Genomic DNA, 25,285 nt, shown 5'->3' on the forward strand with positions numbered 1-25,285 from the left:
AAGACAGAACAGACATTATAGAAGAAGGCTTCGGGGTTAACCCAGAAGAGGGACCTTCACACCCCTGGCAATCACCATCAGTGTATTCCGACACTGATGTCCTAAACCTAACTCCTCCGGACAATTCTCCAGTTAGGAACACGTCTCCAATTGACGATCAGCCGACGTTCAATGCACTGTTGCGCAGAGCAGCAGCGCATTTCGAACTCGACACCGGGGAACTCTCTCCAGAATTGGACTTTGTAGAAAGAGTGATTAAGGAAAAACCCCCGGTCAGCCAGACCATTCCACTCCTCGCTTCAGTGAAGAGAAGGATCATACCTTCGCTGTCCACTCCCGCTATGATCAGAGGGGTCAATCCACGGATTGAAAAACTTTTCACTCCTTCACCCTCAGACCCCCTCTACATTAGGGGACATTCCATTCCTGATTCCCTAGTGGTTTCTAATACTAGAAAGAGGGCAGGGGTACCACTTTCCACCAGTGAGGCACCCCCTGACAAGGAGGGCAAGAGGCTATATGCCCTTGCAAAAAGAGTTACTTCCTCGGCTGCCTTCTCAGCAAGAATTGCCAACAACAATTCCTTGCTTGCAAGCTACGCAGACGCGCAGTGGGCCAAACTGCGAAAAGACGCCGAGGAAGCACCGGAGCCTTTACGTACGCGCCTACTGTCAACTATTGGCGAAGGAACCCAAGTGAACCAGAGCATTGTTAAAAACTCTCTGGACGCGGCAGAAACAGCAGGACGTTCCTTGGTACAAGGAATACTCCTAAAGCGCCATGTATGGCTGCGCAACTCAGGCTTTAAACCAGAGACACAGGCGTCTTTGATAAATAAACCTGTCGAGGACGCTAACCTCTTCGGGAAAGCGGTAGATGAAGCCCTAGAGATGGCTAAAAAAGAGTTCGACACTATCAAGACTCTCGACCAAATCTCTAAGCCCACTACCAGGCGCGGCTATGGCAACAAACGCTTTTTTCGTGGCCAACGCCAACACCAACAACAAAATCAACATCAGCAATACCCTGCCACCAATTACCAAACCAATAGTGGGCAGTACAGCCAAAGAGGCCAACGCCGGGGCAAAGGGAGGGGTCGGGGATCCACCCCCAGAGGCTCCCAAGCCCCCAACAACTCCAAGTGACGCGAAGATTCGCGTCCCCTCCCATGCAACACCGGTCGGGGGCCGGATAACATCCTTTCTTCCTGCATGGGAGGAGATAACGTCAGACCGTTGGGTACTGTCCACCGTAGCCCACGGATACTGTATCGAATTCAACAGTTCCCCATCCTACAGACCCCCGAGGGGACGTCGCATGACACCGGAACATCTTGCCATCCTTCTCCAAGAAGTACAACAACTGCTGGAAAAAGGAGCCATAGAGGTCGTGCCTCTATCTCAGGTAACAGAAGGTATTTATTCAGTGTACTTCCTTGTACCCAAAAAGGATCTAACCATGCGCCCTGTATTAGATCTGCGCCCAGCGAACAACTTTATCAAACCCCAAAAGTTTCGTATGGTAACCTTACAGGAAGTAATCCCACTGCTTTCTCAGGGAGATTACATGACAACATTGGACATGAAAGATGCATACTTTCATATTTTAATGTTGCCAGCGCACAGAAAATACCTCAGGTTCATGATAGAGGGCAAACACTACCAGTTCAAAGTGCTACCCTTCGGCATAGCATCAGCACCAAGGGTATTCACGAAGGTGCTGGCAGTGGCAGCGGCCCACCTGCGCAGGTTGTCCATCCCAGTTTACCCTTACCTCGACGACTGGCTCATAACAGGGGATTCTTACGAAACATGCTTCTCCAATACCCAAAAGACAGTAGACCTTTTGTTCCAGTTGGGCTTCTCCATCAACGAAAAGAAGTCCAGTTTAGACCCCAGTCAAATCAAGCAATTCCTAGGGGCTCTAATTCAAACAAAGGACGGCCTCGTCTTCCCCTCCAAAGAGAGGGTCCAAAACATGCTGTTTCAAATCCCTCAATATGTAACCGGTCGAGAGGTGACGGTACGCAAAGCAATGCGCTTGCTAGGAATGATGGCGTCGTGTATTTATTTGGTACCTCACGCGCGCCTGCGCATGCGCCCAATGCAAGAGTGGCTCAACAGCCAGTGGTGTCAGGCCAGCGGACTATGGGAGGATCTAGTTGTGGTCTCGCAGGCCTTAGTTCTCTCGCTACGGTGGTGGACAAAGGAAAACATGGAAAAAGGGAAACCCTTTGCCACACCCGCGGCGGAGGCCACTCTAACCACAGACGCATCCCTCACAGGATGGGGGGCGCACCTATCCCATCAGACTGCTCACGGAGTGTGGACTCCGAACGTAGCATCCAAACACATAAATCTACTGGAGCTACTAGCTGTGTTCAAGGCGCTAAAAGCCTTCCAGGAACACCTACAAGGCAAAACAGTAATGGTCCTTACAGACAGCACCACAGCCATGTACTACATCAACAAGCAAGGGGGCACCCACTCTCCAGGCCTGTCCAAGCTGGCCCAGAATATATGGAAGTGGGCTCTCAAACAGGACATGTTCCTACTATCACTACATGTACCCGGGGAACTCAATCTGCTAGCAGACAGCCTCAGCAGAGATTTCCCCCTGCCCAAAGAGTACGAATGGCGCCTGCACGAAGACATCGTCTTCGACGTCTTCACACAATGGGGATTCCCAGAAATAGACCTGTTCGCAACCCTGGAAAACTCATAATGCCTAAGTTACGCCTCCAGGTACCCCCAGAACCAATCCAAGGGGAACGGTCTGTCGATGCAATGGTCAGGGAAATTTGTTTACGCTTTTCCCCCGACTCCCCTTCTCAACAAAGTGGTGCACAAGATGCACCAGGAACAAGTGACCATGATACTAGTGGCCCCAATGTGGGCACGACAACCATGGTTCGCTCACTTGATGGAGATGTCTCTATCCCCCCCAGTAAAACTCCCCTGCCCGTACAACATGCTGTCTCAGGACAAAAGCAGGACGCTGCATCCATGCCCCCAGAACATGAACTTAGCAGCTTGGCTCCTGAGATCATAGAGTTCGGACATCTACAACTCCCGCAAAGATGCATGGACATCCTCAGGGAAGCCCGAAAACCGAACACTCGCCACTGCTATTCTAGCAAGTGGAAAAGATTTGTCATCTGGTGCAGGAGTAAAAGCATCAACCCTATTGACTGCTCTCCCACACATGTGGTCCTATACCTCACCCACCTATTGGATTCAGGTCTAGTGTTTACACCACTTCCCAACTCAAAGTGTCGTGGTGGAGGATCCCTGTTATAAAGGCCTTCATGGAGGGAGTAAAGAGAATACACCCCCCGATAGCTGACCCAGCTCCCGGATGGGACCTTAATGTGGTACTCACCAGACTCATGGGCTCTCCATTCGAACCCATGCACAAAGCATCTCTTAAACACCTCACGCTTAAGACTGCTTTTTTAATAGCTATCACCTCCATCAGGAGAGTAAGTGAACTTCAGGCTCTTTCTATTCTAGACCCCTTTGTTACAGTTCACAAAGATAAAGTGGTTCTACGCACTCACCCTAGGTTTGCTCCGAAATTTATTTCTAAATTCCACGTAAACCAGTCTATAGAACTACCAACGTTCTTTCAAAATCCTTCCATTTGGGAGAAAGGACTCTGCACACACTAGATGTGCGCGGAGCGGTCATGTTCTACATGGAAAGAACCAGACCACTGAGGAAGACTAATCAGTTCTTCGTCTCGGTGGCAGCAGGAAGAGAAGGAGATGCAGTTTCAAAATCCACTATTTCTAGATGGATTGTTCAATGCATCACTCTCTGCTATACTCTTGCTAAGAGAGAACTGCCCTTTAGGCCAAGAGCACACTCTACTCGAGGCACGGGGGCATCCATAGCATTCATTGCAAATGTTCCCCTTGAGTCCATCTGCAAAGCGGCTACCTGGAGTTCTGTGCACACCTTTACAAAACACTACTGTCTAGATACACACTCTAGATCTGACTCCCAGGTGGGACAGGCAGTATTAAGACACCTTTTCTCTACTGTTCCTTCTCATAACCCACCGCCAACTCCGGGTACTGCTCGCTAGTCTATGCACAGCATGTGATTCTAAGCAGATTAACAAACATCAGAAGAGAATGCATTACTTACCGTAAAAGCATTTCTGATGATTGTATCTGCTTAGATTCACATGCGCCCGCCCTTCCTCCCCGCTCGGATGGAAGGAACATAGACTTCCTTTATATATCTCTCTCTTTTCTGTACTCACTCACGTCTAGAAGGCTCCCTCAGGGCAGAAAAGTACAAACAGAGGGACCTCGACGCGTGAGGGATTGTGGGTACAACGCACGTCACTATAGGGATAGTGTTTCAGACACGCCTTGTCGACGTCCCCTTTTCGACTACGAAAAACAAAATGCAATACTCCGCAGTGACCACTGGATGTCGGACCTATGCACAGCATGTGAATCTAAGCAGATACAATCATCAGAAATGCTTTTACGGTAAGTAATGCATTCTCATATATATATTTCTGATGTTTGTTAATCTGCTTAGAATCACATGCTGTGCATAGGTCCGACATCCAGTGGTCACTGCGGAGTATTGCATTTTGTTTTTCGTAGTCGAAAAGGGGACGTCGACAAGGCGTGTCTGTAACACTATCCCTATAGTGACGTGCGTTGTACCCACAATCCCTCACGCGTCGAGGTCCCTCAGATTGTTTTTTTCCGCCCAGTTTCTGGTCGCCTTTCGCGGAGCTCCTAGAGAGACATTGCTATACTTACCACGGACCTCGGTCCTTTTGTCATAACTTAATATACTGGTAACGATCCCTCCCCCTCGACGTTAGCTGTGAAGCTGTTTCTCCGCCGAACTATTTTCGACGGAGAGGAAGAGCGGAGGAGATCCTTCGGCGCTGCCGAACACGTGGCCTGGCCTCGACGGCCAACTTACAGTAGGGAGAGTGGGGGTTAGAACTTTGTCTCTTCTCTTTGAGAATGTCTTTCTTTCTCCCTTTTCTTTCCCTTGGGGTTGTTATCGCCAGCTATTATTGCCTCAGCTATGGAGAGGACACCATTTAAGTTTTGCCCACGCTGCAGGGGCAAATATACTTGGAAAGATAAGCACAAGCTCTGTAATCGTTGCTTACCCCTCGATCACATAGAGAACAGCTGCGCAGCCTGCAAGCTCTTAAAACCCAGGACTCTTAAAGAACGTAGGGTTAAGAGGTGGGCAGACTACGCGATGTCGAAGTCAGTTTCCTCACCCGCTGCCGCTGTTACTGAAAGTGACGAGGAGTGCGATAACTCGACGTCCGTTACGGAAGTCATGAACCCCCAGAAGGAGCGCTCACGCTCCTCGTCGTCCGTCCCCGGCCCCGACGGGCTCGGCTCACGCCCTGCTTATGGGGATGAACACCCCGGCGACAAGGACGCACACAAACCCCATAAGGCTAAACACACTACCCACGGCTCTTCTTCGTCGAGAACGAAGGATCCATCAGCGCCGAAGGGGACGCAGGGCACTCCGGCGTCTACCGCAGACCGTAAAGGTCACAAGCCCCACCCGCAAACGCAGCAGCGACCAGCGATTGGGCTTCCATCTAACACGGGCGCTACCCCAAAAACATCCGACGCAACGCTCCATAGAGCGACCGTCGAGGTACAACGCGCAACGCACACAACGTCGACACCAAAGCCCTCGACGGACAAAATCGTGGCCGAGAGCCTAGCGAGAATTGTCGCCGAAGACGAACGTACGCGGACGACGAAACAAACGTCGAATACCGCGTCGAAAAGACACAAAAGTAGCCAGGAACTGCCCCCTTCTCCAAAGGACGCTTCCGAACTACCTGAAGGCTTTTCAGAAGGAGACGGGAACCTCTCGTCGACGCTGTGGGAGCGTTCGAAACGATTCGAAGGCGAAAACACTAATTTTCCCCCTCTAGACTATTCAGGGGTACCCCATGAGACCCTTGAAAGACTCCATTCTTGCATGGAGAAAATGGAAAGGTTTCTAGGAAACCAAGACCCACCCACTCACAAAAGACAAAGAGAATGGCCACAGGATGACCCTAGAGTCAAGATTCCTAGGCTGGTTGACCTCACTGAGGAGGAGCAATACCTCCAAGAAGATGAGGAGTGTTTGGGTGGAGAAGAAGAGGTAGAACTTGAGGAAGAGGGCTTCGAAGAAGATCCTTACACCACTCCTACAGGGTTTGAAGAGGATACAGCTACCTCGCAGCCCTGGCATTCACCGTCAGTGCAGCCTTGGCAATCCCCATCAGTACATTCAGACCCTGATGCCTTTCTCCCTTCTCCTCTCAAGGATTCACACGGGAACTCCTCTCCCATAGATGACCAACCTTCCCTCAATGCACTATTGCGCAAGGCAGCAGCGCATTTTGAGATTGATACAGGGGAAACTCTTCCAGACATCGACTTTGTAGAAAAAGTCATCAAAGAAAAAGCCCCTGTTAGCCAATCTATTCCTCTCCTGGCTTCTATTAAAAGAAGAATTTCTCCTTCCCTTACTAACCCAGCTCTAGTAAGAGGGGTCAACCCTAGAATAGAAAAGCTCTTCAGCCCTTCATCCTCTGACCCTTTATACATCAGAGGACACTCTATTCCAGACTCCCTTGTGGTTACCAACACAAGAAAAAGAGCAGGGGTGCCACTATCCACTAGTGAAGCACCTCCAGACAAAGAAGGCAAAAAACTCTACGCACTGGGGAAGAGAATCACGACCTCCGCCGCCTTCTCCACTAGAATTGCTAATAACAACTCACTTTTAGCTAGCTACGCAGATGCACAGTGGAACAAGCTGCGCAGCGAAGCAGAGGAAGCACCTGAACCTCTGCGTTCTCGCCTGCTAGCTATAATATCAGAGGGCACACTGGTAAACCAGGGCATCGTTAAAAACTCCCTAGATGCAGCTGAGACGGCTGGCCGCTCCCTAGTTCAGGGAATACTTCTCAAGCGCCACGTTTGGCTACGCAATTCAGGTTTTAAGCCCGAAACCCAAGCCTCCCTCATAAATAAACCCATTGAACAGACGCATCTGTTTGGGAAAGCAGTAGATGAGGCCCTAGAACATGCTAAAAAAGAGTTTGATACCATCAAAACTCTTGATCAAATTTCTAGGCCCCCTAACAGGCGAGGCTATGGTAATAAACGCTCCTTTCGTGGCCAAAGACAGCAGCAGAACCAACAGCAACAATATTACTCTGGCTCCAACTGGCCCACCAACCAGGGTAACACCCAGTTTAGTCAAAGAGGCCAACGCCGTGGCAAAGGAAGAGGTCGTGGCTCCAGCCCCAGAGGTTCCACGCCCAATACCAGCAAATGACCCGAAAATTCGGGTCCCCTCCCATGCATCACCGGTCGGGGGCCGGCTAACATCGTTCCTTTCAGCATGGGAGGGAATCACGTCAGACCGTTGGGTATTATCCACCATAGCCCACGGATACTGCATCGAGTTCAACGGTTCCCCGAAGTACAAACCCCCACGGAACCGGCGCATGACACCGCAACACCTCTCCATTCTTCTTCAAGAAGTGGAAGAACTACTGAAGAAAGAAGCTATAGAGCCCGTCCCCCTATCACAGGTAACAGAAGGTATTTATTCAGTGTACTTCCTTGTACCCAAAAAGGACTTAACCATGCGCCCTGTATTAGATCTGCGCCCAGCGAACATATTTGTCAAACCCCAAAAGTTTCGTATGGTGACCTTACAGGAGGTAATCCCACTGTTATCACAAGGGGATTACATGACAACACTGGACATGAAAGATGCATACTTTCATATTTTAATGTTGCCATCGCACAGAAAATACCTCAGGTTCAAAATAGAGGACAAACACTACCAGTTCAGAGTACTACCCTTCGGGATAGCATCTGCACCAAGGGTATTCACGAAAGTACTGGCAGTGGCAGCGGCCCACCTGCGCAGATTATCCATCCCGGTATACCCTTACCTCGACGACTGGCTCATAACAGGGGATTCTTACGAAACATGCTTCTCCAATACCCAAAAGACCGTAGACCTTTTGTCCCAACTGGGCTTCTCCATCAACGAAAAGAAGTCCAGCTTAGACCCCAGCCAAACCAAACAATTCCTAGGGGCTCTAATTCGAACAAGGGACGGCCTCGTATTCCCCTCCAACGAGAGGGTCCAAAACATGCTGTTTCAAATTCCCCATTATGTAGCAGGCCGAGAGGTGACGGTACGCAAAGCAATGCGCTTGCTAGGGATGATGGCGTCATGTATTTATTTGGTACCTCACGCGCGCCTGCGCATGCGCCCAATGCAAGAGTGGCTCTACAGCCAGTGGTGTCAGGCCAGCGGACAATGGGACGATCTAGTGGTGGTCTCGCAGGCCTCGGTTCTCTCGCTACGGTGGTGGACAAAAGAAAACCTGTTATTAGGGAAAACTTTTGCCACACCCGCAGTGGAAGCCACTCTAACCACAGACGCATCCCTTACAGGATGGGGGGCTCACCTATCCCATCAAACGGCACACGGAGTGTGGACTCCGAGTTTAGCATCCAAGCATATAAACCTGCTGGAACTACTAGCGGTGTTCAAAGCACTGAAAGCCTTTCAGGAACACTTACAAGGAAAGACAGTGATGGTCCTCACAGACAGCACCACAGCCATGTACTACCTCAACAAGCAAGGGGGCACTCACTCTCCAGGACTGTCCAAGCTGTCCCAGAATATATGGAAGTGGGCTCTCAAACACAACATGTTCCTACTAGCACAACATGTACCAGGGGAACTCAATCTGCTAGCAGACAAACTCAGCAGAGACTTCCCCCTGCCCGAAGAGTACGAATGGCAATTGCACGAAGACATCGTCTTAGACATCTTCACGCAATGGGGATTCTCGGAAATAGACCTGTTCGCAACCCTGGAGAACTCACAATGCCAAAGTTACGCCTCCAGGTACCCCCAGAACCAGTCCAAGGGGAACGGTCTGTTGATTCAATGGTCAGGGAAATTTGTTTACGCCTTTCCCCCGACTCCCCTTCTCAACAAAGTGGTGCACAAGATGCACCAGGAGCAGGTTACCATGATACTAGTGGCCCCAATGTGGGCACGGCAACCTTGGTTCGCTCACTTGATGGAGATGTCCCTATCTCCTCCAGTGAAACTTCCCTGCCCGTACAACATGCTGTCACAAGACAAGGGCAGGACACTGCATCCATGCCCTCAGACCATGAACTTAGCAGCCTGGCTCCTGAGATCATAGAATTTGGACATTTACAACTCCCACAGAGATGTATGGACATCCTCAGGGAAGCCAGAAAACCTAATACTCGACACTGCTATTCTAGCAAATGGAAAAGATTCGTTATCTGGTGTAGAGGTACTAGCATCAACCCAGTTGACTGCTCTCCTACTGACATTATTCTATACTTGACCCATTTACTGGATTCAGGTTTAGTATTCAATTCCATTAAAGTCCACCTAGCGGCACTTTCTGCATACACCACTTCCCAACTTAAAGTGTCGTGGTGGAAGATACCAGTTATCAAAGCCTTCATGGAGGGGGTAAAAAGGATACACCCTCCGATAGCTAACCCAGCTCCCGGATGGGACTTAAATGTGGTACTTTCCAGACTCATGGGCCCTCCCTTCGAACCCATGCACAAGGCAACTCTTAAAGATATCACCCTTAAGACTGCTTTCCTAATAGCTATCACCTCCATTAGGAGAGTAAGTGAACTACAGGCTCTTTCTGTACTAGACCCCTTTGTAACAGTTCACAAAAATAAAGTGGTTCTACGCACACACCCAAGGTTTGCACCTAAATTCATCTCGAAATTTCATGTAAACCAAACTATAGAACTACCAACGTTCTTTCAAAACCCTTCCAGCTCGGGAGAAAAAAGTCTGCATACACTAGATGTACGCAGAGCTGTCATGTTCTACATGGAAAGAACCAGACCACTGAGAAAGACTAATCAGTTCTTTGTCTCGGTGGCAGCAGGAAGAGAAGGAGATGCGGTCTCAAAATCCACTATATCTAGATGGATTGTTCAATGCATCACTCTCTGTTACACTCTTGCTAAGAGAGAACTACCCTTCAAGCCAAGAGCACATTCCACTCGAGGCACTGGGGCTTCCATAGCATTCATTGCAAATGTTCCCCTTGAGTCCATCTGCAAAGCGGCTACCTGGAGTTCTGTGCACACCTTTACAAAACACTACTGTCTAGATGCACACTCTAGATCTGACTCCCAGGTGGGACAGGCAGTATTAAGACATCTTTTCTCTACTGTTCCTTCTCATAACCCACCGCCAACTCCGGGTACTGCTCGCTAGTCTATGCACAGCATGTGATTCTAAGCAGATTAACAAACATCAGAAGACAATGCATTACTTACCGTAAAAGCATTTCTGATGGTTGTATCTGCTTAGATTCACATGCGCCCACCCTTCCTCCCCGCTCGGATGGAAGGAACGTAGACTTCCTTTATATCTCTCTTTTCTGTACTCACTCACGTCTATAAGGCTCCCTCAGGGCAGAAAAATACAAACAGAGGGACCTCGACGCGTGAGGGATTGTGGGTACAACGCACGTCACTATAGGGATAGTGTTACAGACACGCCTTGTCGACGTCCCCTTTTCGACTACGAAAAACAAAATGCAATACTCCGCAGTGACCACTGGATGTCGGACCTATGCACAGCATGTGAATCTAAGCAGATACAACCATCAGAAATGCTTTTACGGTAAGTAATGCATTGTCATATATATATATATATATATATATATATATATATATATATATATATATATATAATACGCAATCGTATTTCTGATGCTTTTATCTGCTTAGATTCACATGCTGTGCATAGGCCGACATCTAGTGGAAGCTGCAGAGTATTACAGTTGTTTTCGAAACTCGAAAAGAGACGTCGACAGGGCATGCCAGTAATACTATCCCTAGTGTGACGTCCACTGTACCCATGATCCCTCGCGCGTCAAGGTCCCTCAGATTGTTTTTTTCCGCATTCTAGATGGACGTGTTTAGCGGAGTTCCTCTTCCGGCATATAGCGATTATTCATTTTCAATTAACGATAGTTCATTCTTTCTATCCTTTATATCACCGACTGTCGAATCAACACGCCGGTGAAGAAAAGGAAAAACGACCGTCGGAAGACTTCTGCAACGGATCGTTTTGGCCATGGAAGGCCACACCAGGCTTCGGCCCGCACAGTAGCGAGAGAGCGGGGAGATCATTTTAGGATGTTTCGACCCCTTTTCTTGTACTACATTTGTCCAGCTGCCTTACCCTATCGTTATGGACAAGTCCCCCTTTAAATTCTGCCCCAAGTGCAATAGCAAGTTTCCCTGGGTCGATAAACATTTAGTCTGTAACTTGTGTCTCTCAAGAGACTACGTCGAAGCGTCTTGTCGAGCGTGTAGGCTCTTCAAGCCCAAGATCTTTAAGGACCGATCTACCAAACGCAGGGGCCCACTACGCCAAGCAGCTCTAGGCCATGGACGTAGAAGGTGCTTTCAGTGACTGCAGCAACGCCGGCCTTTCGGACGGCGAGGTCGACTGGGTAGCTTTAGCTACCCAAGCACAGGCCCCCGACCCCGGAGGACAGGCCGGCGGCCTTGTTATGGGGACAACACTCAGCGGCGGAAGCACTAACATTCTACCCACCTCTAAGCACACCACCCTAGGCCGAGGCTCGACACATGGGTTGAGCGATCGCCAACACATGATGTCCAGGGAAAGGTCAGTTGAGTCTTTGTCCTCTGGGCACTCTCGTTAGAGATCGCCCCTTGACAGGTCCCGACTGTCGAAGCATGGCACAGCCGTCGCACATAAAACTCCCACCGGCGGCTGATCGTCCCCAGATGAGGCCCCGGTTCAGCCCACACCCGAAACTTGACGCGCTGCGTCAAGCCAGGTATTAGGCCCAAACAGTCAGAAAAACACGCCTCAGGGGGCCAGGTGAGGGAGAGAGTCCAAAAAGTTGTCTAAGAGCCCTCATAGGGAAAGAAAACCCTCATAGAGATGAGACCCCTCACATGGAGAAATCTCAAGAAGCTAGGCCCACCCCTCATAAAGATAAACCTCTAGAGGCTGGGCCCAAAGAACCTAGGTTACTTCCCCCTACAGATGAAGATCTAGGCCTCCCTTCTCAACCTTTGGTCATCCCGAGGTTGGCACAGTGATCAGCAGAAGACATAGACAGGGTCATGAGGAGAATGTCCTTCATGGCCAACTTCTATGAAAAAGACGCTGCCTATTTCCAGGGTTTCCACTCCACGCCCCTCCACCACAGCACCCTCTGGGTCACAAATCCCTGCTCAACCTGTACAGCACCCTGCTAAAAGGTCTTGCACGAAGATTCCAGTGCGTAGCACAGTCGTGGATCTCTATGACTCGAACCGCGAAGACCTGTCTATTATAGAGGCAGCAGACCCTCATTTTGAGGATGATGCCGCAGAGCCGTATTTTGGGGGAGATGAAGACACAGACGACGACCCAGAGGCAAATATGTATCCTATGGACTCACCTGTCGATTAGGACCCCCCAGGTCACTGACTCGCCTATTGATTACCAGCCCCTCCTCAATGAGGTGCTAGCCAGGGCAGCAGAGCACTTCCAAATTGAGACCCAGGAGGTCCAATATGTTAATGCAAATACCACATTATCAGTCCGGCCACCAGATAAGGGTGTCAAGTCTATGCGCTTGCTAGACATGATGGCATCTTGCATTTACCTGGTTCCTCACGCGCGACTGCACATGCGACACATGCAGGAGTGGTTGGTGAAACAGTGGTCTGACAATTGGTCAGTGGGACGATCTAGTGGTCATTTCGGCAACACTGGTACGCAATCTTCGCTGGTGGACAAGAGACAATCTACTGAAGGGGAAACCCTTCTACGATCCAGAAATACAGGCGAATGTCACAAGACGCCTCTGTCGCGGGGTGGAGGTGCTCACTACCTTCACCACACAGCTGGGGCTGTGGTCTCGCATGGCAGCTCAGAACCACATCAATCTGCTGGAACTTCTGGCCGTACTCGAGGCCCTTCAGGCATTTGATTCCCACTTATCGAACCAATCTGCAAGTCCTGACAGACAGCACTACGGATATGTTTTACATCAACAAACAGGGGGCACACGTTCTCCAAATCTGTCCAGGCTTAAGCAGCACATTTGGAAATGGGCGCTCAAACGGAAAATGTTCCTATCATCACAGCATGTTCTAGGGAACTCCACTCTCTCGCAGACTCATTGAGCAGAGATCCCCTACCAAGGAACACGAGTGGCAACGCCACGCAGAGGTCATAGAACATCTCTTCTCTCAGTGGGGTTTCACCCACAATAGACTTGTTCGCTACAAGCAAAAACGAGCAGCGCCCAGACTTCGCGTCCAGGTTCCCCCAACCAGGCTACCAGGGGAACGCCCTATGGAGGAACTGATCAGGGAAATTTGCATACGCTTCCCCCCCCCCCCCCAACACCTCTCATGAGGAAGGTGGTGAACAAAATCCACAAGGAACACATGACGCTGATCCTAGTTGCTCATATGTGGGCAAGGCAGCCCTGGTTTCCACATCTGCGCTGTTGAACGGAAAAATCATATTGTGCCTCCTTTATTGTATATATTGGCCTAAGCCCAGTCGCTCTGCGAGGAAATCCGCGTTGCAAGGTTCTGACCTTAGTTCGATCTAGCCGCCATTTTAGGTTCATCCGCCATTTTGCTTTTCACTCCAAAGTCACCCTGTGTTCTAAAATGGTGGACAGTGTTCTGTTTGTAACATAGCCGTCTTGACCTCTGCATGCAAGTTAATGCTTAAACTGCCCACAGGCCAAATGTTAGGGTCATGTAATGAGACCTTGTCCTTCGTTGACCTGTAGATCAAGGATTACCTGCACCAACTAAACGGATCCGCGAGCATAAATTAAGCACAATGCTGTTTAAATACTGAATGTGAACACTTGTTTGACTACATTGTATAAAACATGTACGAAGGCTTAATGTTAAAGCCTAAGAATACACTGTTGCCATTGTGACCTATTTGTGAATATACTAGGAATAATCCATAAGCCTATAGATGAATAAATTAGAAGCGAACCTGGCATGAACCCCTAGCCCGGGAAATGGTTAACCTGCAAATGGGCTGGACATCATGTTAAGAATTATATAAAAGAGCGAACATTCTGATGTACAGTCCCACTCACTTCTCACACCGAACGGGCTGGTGTTCGCTGTGATGTACTGAGGGCCTGATAGCTATCTGATACTTTGTTTCTTTGAAAACTGTTCAGTTGTAGAATAAAGAACTGTGTATCTTTGTAAACCCGCGTTGGGTGTATTTCCTTTTGTGGTACTCAGCCTCGATATTTCCTTTTGCTTTCACAGCGCAAGCTGGCGATGTACGTTCCCAGCAAACTCCTGTGCCCTTACAATCTGCTCACTCAGTACGGGGGGCTAACAGTGCACCCTCAAACTCACTCAATGAACTTGCCGCTATGGCTCCTGAAGTCATAGAGTTTGGGAATCTTAATATGCCACAGAGATGTATGGATATCCTAAAAGAAACAAGAAAGCCTAACACTAGGCACTGTTATTTGGAGGAGATTTGTAATTTGGGGAGATTTGTAATTTGGTGCCAGTTGAAACAGATTTGTCCCATAGAATTTACTCCTTCACACATTTTAATTTATATGCTCCACTTGCTAGATTCGGGGTTAGTATGCAACTCTTTGAAGGTCCACCTGGCGTCCTTATCTGCCTATACCATTTCCCACAGTAAAGTCTCCTGGTGGAAGGTACCCGTCATTAAAGCTTTCATGGAGGGATTAAAAAGACTGCACCCTCCAATTTCAAACCCGCCACCAGGATGGGATCTCAGTGTTGTACTCTCCAAGCTCCTGGGACCTCCTTTTGAGCCGATGCACAAGTCTAGTCTCAAACCACTGACTTACAGGACTGCCTTCTTAGTGGCTATCACTTCCATAAGAAGAGTTAGTGAAATGCAAGCATTATCAGTGCAGGACTCTTTCTTTGTTGTACACCAGGACAAGCTGGTTTTACATACTCACCCTAGGTTCTCCCCTAAATTAATCTCCAAATTTCACAATGTAGTGTGACATATACAGCACAACTTGTTCCTTTTTGATAGCCTCTTGTCACACAATAGCAATGCATATACTTGTGGTCTATGCACACACAAATGTTCTTGTAACACATTGCATCTTTATTCTTTTTCAGTTCTTCCCCAATGGACACGCATTTGCTACTGGATCCGATGATGCCACTTGTCGATTGTTTGACCTTCGTGCAGACCAGGAGTTAATGATGTACTCTCATGACAATATCATCTGTGGCATCACTTCAGTAGCCTTTTCCAAAAGTGGACGCCTTTTGTTAGCTGGTTATGATGATTTCAACTGTAATGTATGGGACACTTTGAAGGGTGAAAGGGCAGGTGAGTTTCTGCTGTTCGATAGCATGCTAACAGTTGTTTTATAGTCCATTTTGGTTCCATGTGGTAATGTTTCCTGGAAAAAGTTACTAGCGAGGTGCCTTTTTTTTCCTGACCCCTAAAATACTTTCCCCAAATATTCTAGGTGGGGTATAATTTTATTTTAGGAACTCCAATCCTAGAATATTTGGAGAAAAAGTGTTTGATTTTACTGAGGGTGAATATTTTGGGAAATGTTGCCCCCCTTGCAGCCATTCCCAGACGGCTTTATCGCTGGACACCTCTATTTTATGTTTTCCTTCCCATTCAACCCTAAACTTGTGACCGCAGATGGCTTTGGAATGTAAAGAAGTGATCTCCCTAAGGTGCCAGATCATGGATGACTCCATCCAACTACACTCCTTACTTTCAGTTAATTTTTCTGTCCGCAATGTTGAAATGAATAGATTGGGTTAAAGCACTTGCCTCTGGTACTGGGCAAGCCTGTACTTAAAGTTAAAATGCCTGGCAAGGCTAAATCGGCCCTTCATCATTTCGAGGTCGATATGAGTACCAATAATAAAGTAATAACTTTTGTTATAGTACTGAAGCAGGAGTCCTCTTTCATTAAGTGCTATAGCTAAAGAACCTGAAATTGTATTGGCACACTGCCTGAGAGGGTTTGTCAGCAGTTTTTTTTAAAACTGTTTTAATGCTTTTCCTGTTATGTTTCCAGCTTCTTCATCATGTGATGTTCCTCACAATTCATTATCACTAGGATTCCCTCTTGGTTTAGCAAAATTGAGGAGCTCATTTTAAATATATAATACTCTTACGTCCCGTTCCCTTTCCTCCATACTGTTTGGGCGTCCCTTGCGAGGGACGGGAGACAGAACTTTTTTCACCAGAAAAAACCTTCCCCTTTAAATTTAGAGGCGTGCAGGGGTGCGTCCCTGGGAGCATGGGCTCCCCTGACTCCGCCCACCGGCGCCACTCCTCTGTCCCCTTTTCTGCGTCGACGGGAACGGCCAAATTCATCAGCGCTCCTGGGTTTGGCTTCGGTATGTTAAATCGTGGTCTTCCCCCACGGGAGCCACCTCCAGTTCCCTCTTCAAGGAGGAGAAAGTCCTTAGGGGGAAAGTGCTGTTACTACATCTCAGGACTCCACCTGCGGCAAGCCAACGCAAACGCCCTCTTGGCTGCAGCGAACCAGAAGCTACGCCCGAGGGTCTTCACCAAGCTGATGGTGGTGGTGGTGGCAGCGTATCTCAGGAAAGGGGGGGATTCACGTCTACCCCTACCTGGACGATTGGTTGATCAGGGTGTGTTCTCCCGAGCAAGCCCTAGATCATCTGTCCGTCACCTGCCACTCTCTTCACAAGCTGGGCTTCTCCCTCAATTTAAAGAAGTCCCGTTTGACACCTACAGAGTGGCTCCAATACATCGGAGCAGGGCTCGACACATCCCTGGGGCAGTGTTCGCCTTAGCAGGTGAGGGTTCATCACATTCTGCTGATGGTGGACAAATTTCAACGTGCCCAGAGTCTCCCGGCGTTCAAGTTCATGAGGTTGCTGATGAGATCTCTGCAGTGGGCTCTCAAGATGCAGTGGTCGCAGTTCTCTGGCAGGATGTCGAATCCCGTTCAGATTCCGCCCTCGCCCAGAATCTTCTGCGGTGGGCCATCGAAAGCAATCTGATGAAGGGTGCTCCATTTTGGCAACCCTGGCCGGAGGTGACGATCGTTATGGAGGCTTCCCTCACAGGTTGGGGAGCTCATGCCAACGAGTTGACAGCCAGCGGTCGTTGGTCTCCATCGGAGTCCAGACTCCACATCAATTTGAAAAATGTATTTTTAGTTGGTTACTTCCGCACGCAGAGTGAATGAGTTGCAGGCACTTTCCGCCAAGCCACCCTTTACTGTGTTACATAAGGACAGGGTTGTCCTGCGGGTGCGGCCTTCTTTTCTTCCGAAGTTTGTGACGGAATTCCATTTGAGCCAGAAGGTGATTCTTCTGGCGTTTTATCCTCCTCCACATCCTGGTAAGGAAGAGGAGAGGCTCCATAGGTTGGATCCTAGAAGAGCTTTGAGTTTGTATCTCTCACGGATGTCCTTGGTCAGAGAGGACGATCAGCTCTTTGTTGGGTATGCTGGAAGGTGCTTGAGTCAGGCTGTTTCCAAACAGACTTTGTCTAGATGGATCATTTTGACGATCTCAGAGTGTTACCGTTTGGCGGGAAAGGACCCTCCAGTAGGCTTACGGGGTCACTTTACTAGGGCTGTGGCTGCCTCCACTGCTCTACAGAGGGGTGTTCCGATTCGCAATATTTGCGAAGCAGCCACATGGGCCTCTGTCCATACTTTTGTGAGACACTATTCCTTGGACTCCATGCATGGGCAGGATTTGGCCTTTGGTAAGGCAGTCCTTTATTCAGCAATTTGATTGGGCATTCTAAAATTATAAATTGTAAATTATTTTCCCACCTCCATTAATTGCTACTGCTTTGGGAGTCTGTCATAGATGTGGAATACGTCGGAGGACACAATCCCCTCGAAGAACAAGTTACTTACCTTATCTGGTAACGTTCTTTCGATAGGATTTTCCTCCAAAGTATTCCACATCGAATCCTTCCAGCCTACCCCTCATCAGAATTTCTTATGCAATTGCAGCTTACGTTTCCGCAAGGTTTTCTGCAGTCATACTGGCAGGAGATTGGTGCCAAAATACAAAAGCACAAGGTAGAGAAAAAGTAATCAGCAGAAAACTAAATATCACAAAATACAAATTGTATTAGTAAAAAAACATCATAAAAAACATACACATATTAAAACCAAGTAAAAAATAAAGTGCAAGCGACACCAAGCTAAATGCTCACAATTAAAGTGTAACAATTCATCTCTAGTCGTTCAATGGACTGGGTACACAGCTCCTATTAACACATTAATGTAGTATATACAGGAGAGGAGAAATATCGGTCAATGACGACCCAAATACATAGACCAGTAGATCTAATCACTGGTAGTATGCCTCGACATGTTTCAGTTCATATAATTTCTTGAGAACTTTCTTCAGGAGGGAGTTTTTTGATCCGTCACTTTCTTTTTAGCATTCACTGCAGCACTTCATTATTCTAAAGTGCTAAACCCAAAAAAGGTGCTGCTAGCCTTTAGGGTAGAAGTAGGATAGGGGAAAAGCTGGACAAAGTTCCGTCTTCAAGCACAAAATGCACATAATGGCGTCCATAGTGGCGCACATTGACCCCTGAGGCCGTGCCGATTGCACCGCTACTGGCAAGAAGACTGGGTCTACGGGCAACCAGTTTCAACCCGGACGCCCAGGAACGCATACTAGACCTTCCCTTCAGAGGAGTGTTGGGGGGGGGGGGTGACCTGTTCCGTTCCGCTGCGGATTAGGAACTTTGTAGAAGGAGGAACAGTCCCCTGACTGCTGAATCCTTATCCTTCCTCATTAGGGCACCCCTAAGACATATAGCCAGACGCAAGCCCATGCTGGCGCAGAAGGTTTGTGGACCCTTGGTTCCTCCCCGCAGTGTCCTTGGGCTACCGCCTACTGATCCCTCCGTCGCCTCTCTCCTCCCCTCCCACAGTTTGACACAATAACCCAGTGGGCTGACGGTCTCTTGCACGAAGAGAGGCAGGCAGTGAAGGAAGTACCAGCCTCTCAGCATGGTCTGGGCTCCTATTCATGGTTTTTTTGCCATACCTGGCTACCCCAGCTCGTTCTGCAGAGAGATGCGTGCATCAGGGCCTACTGAAACTCAGAGGAGGAAGTCTTTTCTCTCCACCAATCCGGTGGCTAAAATATATTTGGCGGGCCTTACCAGGCTTTACCTGCCTAACCATAGGCCGCACCTCATGTGGGACCCCAACATAGTAGGGCGCCTGGCGCATAAACCCTCTTGGCCAATTGCATCTGCGGACATCAAGCTAGTTACCATTAGGTCCTCCCTCTTGGTGGGTCTTGCGTCTGCATGCTTTGTCAGCAAAATCCAAGCACTGAGGTCATCCGAGCCATACACTACCTTTCACAGGGACAGGGTGGTCCTCTTAATGCTCCCACGTACTTACCTGAGGTAGTCTCTGGGTTCCATCTAAATGAGGAGATAGTATGCAGACCCTATGAACCCTGCTCAGAGGGTTTTGCACTGTCTTCATGTTAGACAAGTGTCAAAGTTCTATCTGGGCAGGACCAAGAGCTTCCGCAAATCTGAGGCTCTATTTCTCACCTTTGGCGGTTCAGTGCCAGGATATCAGGCTTCCAAGGCCTCCATAGCAAGGTGGATGGTGGCCTCCTCAAGGAGGCCTAGGAGGGGCAACACAAACCACTTCAGGTTAACATGTAGGCCCTCGCAGTCAGCGTCAAGGCACCTACGGTCGCCTTCCAGAGACATGTACCGTGGCAGGTCATCAGCAGGGTGGCCACTTTAGCCACTACTGTTGGGATGCTGGCTCCAGGTCAGACGTGGCATTCGAGCAGGCAGTATTAAGGAACTTGTTTTCTTAAGGAGGGTCACCTCTCCACCCTGGGGCTACATTCAGTTGTAATTGCCCATACAGTATGGAGGAAAGGGGACGGGACGTAAGAGTAATTGCAAGTTACTCACCGTAGTGACTAACATACTCTGTCTATAGTCCCCTTTCCTCCATACGTCCTATCATCTTCCCCCATAATTAAACGGGTGTCACTTAGGAAATAGTTATATTGTCGACGCCTCAATGGGGACTGAGGAGTGGCGCCGGTGGACGGAGTCGGGGAGCCCATGCTCCCAGGGCCGCGCCCCTTTGCGCCTTTAAATTTAAAGGCAAAGGCGTTTTTCTGGTGAAAAAGTTTCTGTTTCCCGTCCCTCACAAGGGACGCCCGTACAGTATGGAGGAAAGGGGGCTATGGACTAAGAGTACGTTAGTCACTACGGCGAGTAACTTGCAATTTATCTATAAAAACAAGCACTTTTTAAATTCTATGCACATTAAACAGGCAGGAGCTTCTTGGTTGTTTTTAAAGTGTACCTGTTAAGTAGTAGTTGACCGTCTCCCATAAGTTACTGGAGCAGCAACATTCTATATTCTGCTCCTCCTGGGGGGGATCACTGAACACGGCTATTTTAGGCTTTTTTGTGGTTGCAAAAATGTGTTTTTTTCTCTCAAAATGTCAGTCTTCCACCTTCTCTGAAGGGGTTTTGTTAAGCAGAAGCTGTTTTTTCACAGCATTTTGAATGCTCCTCTGTGTATATATGAACTGCTCTAAATTTTGTGATGAAACGGGAAAGGAGGATGGGCATTCAAAGTTCCTGATCTGCCTTTCCATTCACTGAGATTTATGAATTAATTACAAGAATATTAGAAAAAGAAAAGCAAGACTTTTACCGTTCACATTTAGATTCTTGAAGAGGTTCTCTTCAGTCTGCTGAGGAGTCTGAAAAATGGAAAGCGGGAAAGACGCCCTAAACTCTGGCTCTGCTGGCATTCCACCTTCAAGGCCACTTTGTCTTTATCTGTGAGAGGAGTGAAATACCGTAGTTTGGTGGCTCACCTGCAGCCCCCATTTTAATTAAAGAACCCCTAAATATCTAGCATCATTGTCTGGCAAGTTAATGTTGAAAGTTCCCATGATGATCAAGAGCTCTTGTCAGCACAAATGTCACTATTTGCTGTCTAACGGCCCACTGATAATTTGCCCACCGCTGTGGCAACCTCATGCAGTGTCTCGTCCTACTTCTGCTAGACATGCAGCAATCTTGAGAACTCCCCACTGAACCAGAGTTTTGCTGATCCGAAACTTGTCGCACCAGACAATGGTTGGCTAATGGGCCTACGTGGTTGACCAGCCAGCCTTTTAAGCATCCTTCTAGTTATCAGTATTACAGTTCTAGTTTTCTTTGAGGCTTAGATAGTTCAGATTTGAAGAAACTATGGCCTCTCCTCTTTTGACTATGTTTCTTTGCATGTTGCTATGTCTTCCCAGTTTCAGGCTTCGGTGAAGTGCTTAATAGTTATCTAGAAGACAAGTCCAAAGCGCTTGAAAGTGATGAATGCCTAGACTTTTTGATCTCTGCACAGTGACCGACCAGACGGACCATCTGTTGCAAACATAAACCATTCCAAGTTACCTATTGAATTTCAACAAAACAAAATGATTTCCAATTGTTCAAAAAAACAATAATCTTTTAATAGTTGATACCCTAATGGGCAAATCCATTTAAAGAAAATATATGGTATGAGTAGTAACTAACCTTATACAAAAAGATATATAGGTGCACTTTGTAACATTTAATGAATACAACAATCTAGAAATATATGAACAAATAAAATACAATAAAACAAACTGGAAGAAAACAGTCAAAGAAATCTGGTAACAGCTTGCCTGGTTCAGATTCAGTAAATAGGAAAAACATGGGTTTTCAATATTTTAATAAATTGCAACAAGGATTCTGATATGAGAATAAATATCGGTAAACTGTTTAAACAAATCAGAGCAATGTTTGCTAAAGCCCATTTTTGAGTTTGAGCTTTCTTCACTTTGGGTATAATTAATTTAAGCTGATCTGTTTCTAGAGTTCTTTGCTTCCTACGAGAAGAAGTTTACTGTGAGATAAGGGGAGCCTGAACAAAGTGCCTTACTCATTAAGTTGCCCAATTAAAAAAGCAAACATGACTGGAGGTGAATCCAGTGTAAATGATTTCAATATATGTGTAACTGTCCTAATTTTTCTGGAACCAACAGTCAAATTTGCTGCAGCATGGAAGGCTATTTTTAGGGGTTTTAAGGTAGACATGTGCATGTGTACCCCAAACAAGATTGCATTTCCTCAATCAACATGAGATAAAGCCAGAGATTGAACAATGGAAAACAATTAGAAGGAAGAAACTCCTTAATTCTATGAAACAGTGACAATTGATAATTAATTACTTGAATCTCTTATTTAGATGGGCAGTCAGTTTGTTTAGAATCATTTAGAGAATCTAAGGATTTAGCAGAGGTCTTGGCTTTAAGAGATTTATTTCCAGAAATGAAAGGTTGGAAACACATTTGGATAGTTTTGTTGATTTAATCTGTGCCAAAAAATAAGAATTCTGTTTTTGAGTGATTTAATGTTAGACTTGTTCATGCCATCCATTCTCCAATGTCGTGTAAACATTGTCCCAAATGGATGTCCCTGTCTGAACGTAGCCCCCCCCTTGAGGTGGGGGACACACCCCAGTGACGTGACTTGAGCAGTTGGAGGCGGGCTGCTACCCACCTGTAGCACCCCAGGGCAGCGTTGCAGAGTGGTGACTCCAGGGTGCCCGCAGCAGCGTCACCGCTGTACGAGACGCTCGGCCCGGATGTCTGGACGCAGAGTGGCACTGCCGAGAAAGGATCAATTCCCTACATTTGGGAGAAGCCATCTATGGCCTGGTGGCACGGGTGATGCGCAAGAGGCCTCTGGGTACCCTGGCTGGGTGGTCCCTGCCCATACCTTGCTTCCAACATCGGAGGCCTGCTGGAGTGGCGCATCGAGGGGGACATTGGCAGGGGGTGAAGGTACTGAGAGCGTGTGGTGAGGTACGAGCCCCTGCGAAGTGACAGTGAAGTAACAGCACAGGCGCAGTGAGGTGGCTTGGCCAGGCCATCTAGAGGGGGCATGCCATTGCACTGCGGGTGGTGCCCGCCAGCACTGGTAACTTTACAAAAGGTGGATGCCGTCGGCACATGGACGTGGCCTCCGGACCTCAGCAGGAAACTGCTGGCTGCAGCTGCCTTCCCCATATATAATATACCAGACACTGCCTTCAACTTAATAGACAGAGCTAGGGGGAACACTACGATCTGGTGCACCGGCTGAGGAAAGGGAGCGCCAGAGCGGCTACACTGAGGCAAGGCCGTGCTGGGACCAGCCTGTATTAACAGTGAGTGAGCTGGAACTTCATCAGAAGGGCCTCAGAGGTGCCCCTATATCAGGGGGAGTGTGCTGGACTTAAATAGGGCCTCAGAGGTGCGCAACAGCTGGGGACATTAACAAATGGTGCTCATAATATTGCTGCACTCATAGAGGAAAACGCAGGTGCGCAGGCGTGACTGCTCCTAGCATTCAGGGGTACTGGTGGTTTTGGACCGTCCCCGAAAAGCCACAGTGGGAGTGGCAGTCGGAAGCGGGAGAAGTGACACCCTGGTGGTGAACGGGGGGGGGGAATATTCAAGTGTTCTCCATGCCTAAGGGAAGCACACCTTGGCATGCCCAAAGAATACCCTAGAAGGGACGGAAGGCCCTTACCAGGTGCTGGATGCCTCTCTCCCCCAGATGTGACGGCAGGAACAGGGGTACCGACACAGGATCCCATGGCACTCAATAAAGAAAACTTGGTATAGTGTCTGGCGGACTCCCTGGCAAGGATCACAGTGGTTTCAGGAGCAGTTCTCTTCCTTGAGATCAGACTTAAAGACCACTGTGCTCTATTTTAAAGTTGAGCTCATGAAGCTAGGGGAAAGGTTGAACACCACTGAGAGGGCACTGCAGGACCGCACAGAGGACTCCAGAATATTTGAGGTGGTCCTGGAACATTTGTTGCGGCTGTCACACAATTTAGACCTCTAATGTGAATACTTTGAGAACAGGTTGTGCCGCTCGAATATCCGCCTCAAAAATATTCCCGAAGAGATAATGAATAAAGATCTCAAGGCGCCCGTCCAAATGTTCTTTGAAGACCTGCTCCTGGAGGTTCCCCCAGAGGGAGGGGCCTGCCCGAGGGACATGTTGGCCTCCTTTGCTTCCTATGGGCAAAAAAAGGAAATTATGAAGGCTGCATGGGCGGCTAACTCCCTGAGGATCAATAATGTCTACATCCAACTCTTCCAGGACTTGGCCCAATCTACCTTGCTTAAGAGAAGATTGATTGGGCCGGTCGTGAAAATCCTGATCCAGGAGAAGGTTCGGTACACGTGGACATCTCCGTTTGGCCTGCTGTTTACTTGGAAGGGGAAACAACATAGGGTTACGTCCTGTGACGAGGGCTTGGACATCATGTTGCCAGATGACCCCAACCGCCATCCCGCTCTGGTGACATGAGGGTGGAGGTCCAGAAGAAAAGACAGTGGGAGTATTGGACCATAACGAGAGAGGGCAGCGGCTCCTGAGCGCCAAGGGGAAGGATTAACGACATGGAATGCAGATAAGGTGCCTATGAAAATCTTGTAAATACAAAAGCTTCATTATTTTCATGTGTACATTTAAACATAGGTTTAGAGAGGGCAGTGCAAAGTCAGGTTCTCCAGCATGGGGTCTGGCATGGATTCACATGCTCATGAATATTCCCCGTCGTCAGGCTGGGAATCCTCGGTAAAGAAAAAATCAGTTTCGTTTCTGATCTGTCTTTCCTAGTAGTAACCAATCGCTGATCTCTGCGTCATACTGACCACAGCCAATGACTGCCCTCTACCTAAGCCCCGCCTCTGGCAGCCATCTTCAGATTTTTACCGCACGTTCAAGTGTTGGGAGTCCTCCTGCTTAGCTCTCGAGCTTTTACTGCGTGTTTCGCGCTTTTTCAGGGGAATTTTCAAATTTTTTCGGTTAATCGAGCCTCAAGCTCCACCGTTTCTACTCCCGTTAACGGCTACCCGTTGCAGGATTTTCCTACACCCCTCAAGGGTGAAGATTCCGTCGAATCAACTTCTTGGAGGATTCCAGAAGATTCGCGGCCTACTTCGAGATGGCCCAGGATGCGAGTTCATCGCCCGGACCCAAGCTGTTTCGCAGCTGCCCTGGATGCGGGCTGCAAAATGTGTTTAAGGAAGACGAACATTCGCGATGCCTCTACTGTCTTCATGGGGACAAGACTCATG

At 48.3% G+C, this 25,285-nt stretch overlaps 1 protein-coding gene across 6 annotated transcripts in view; it reads left to right on the forward strand.

The window, feature by feature from the left end:
• GNB4 (G protein subunit beta 4) overlaps positions 1–25,285 on the forward strand; it is a 1,465,460-nt gene that overhangs the window by 1,423,942 nt on the left and 16,233 nt on the right. For all 6 annotated transcript variants that reach the window (XM_069618681.1, XM_069618684.1, XM_069618683.1 and 3 more), the window contains one exon: positions 15,257–15,473. In XM_069618681.1, coding sequence (XP_069474782.1) covers positions 15,257–15,473 — 217 coding nt within the window. The remainder of the gene's footprint in view (positions 1–15,256; positions 15,474–25,285) is intronic.

This window comes from Ambystoma mexicanum, chromosome 10 (genome assembly GCF_040938575.1).
Source record: "Ambystoma mexicanum isolate Mex_15411 chromosome 10, UKY_AmexF1_1, whole genome shotgun sequence".
Taxonomy (NCBI): Eukaryota; Metazoa; Chordata; class Amphibia; order Caudata; family Ambystomatidae; genus Ambystoma; species Ambystoma mexicanum.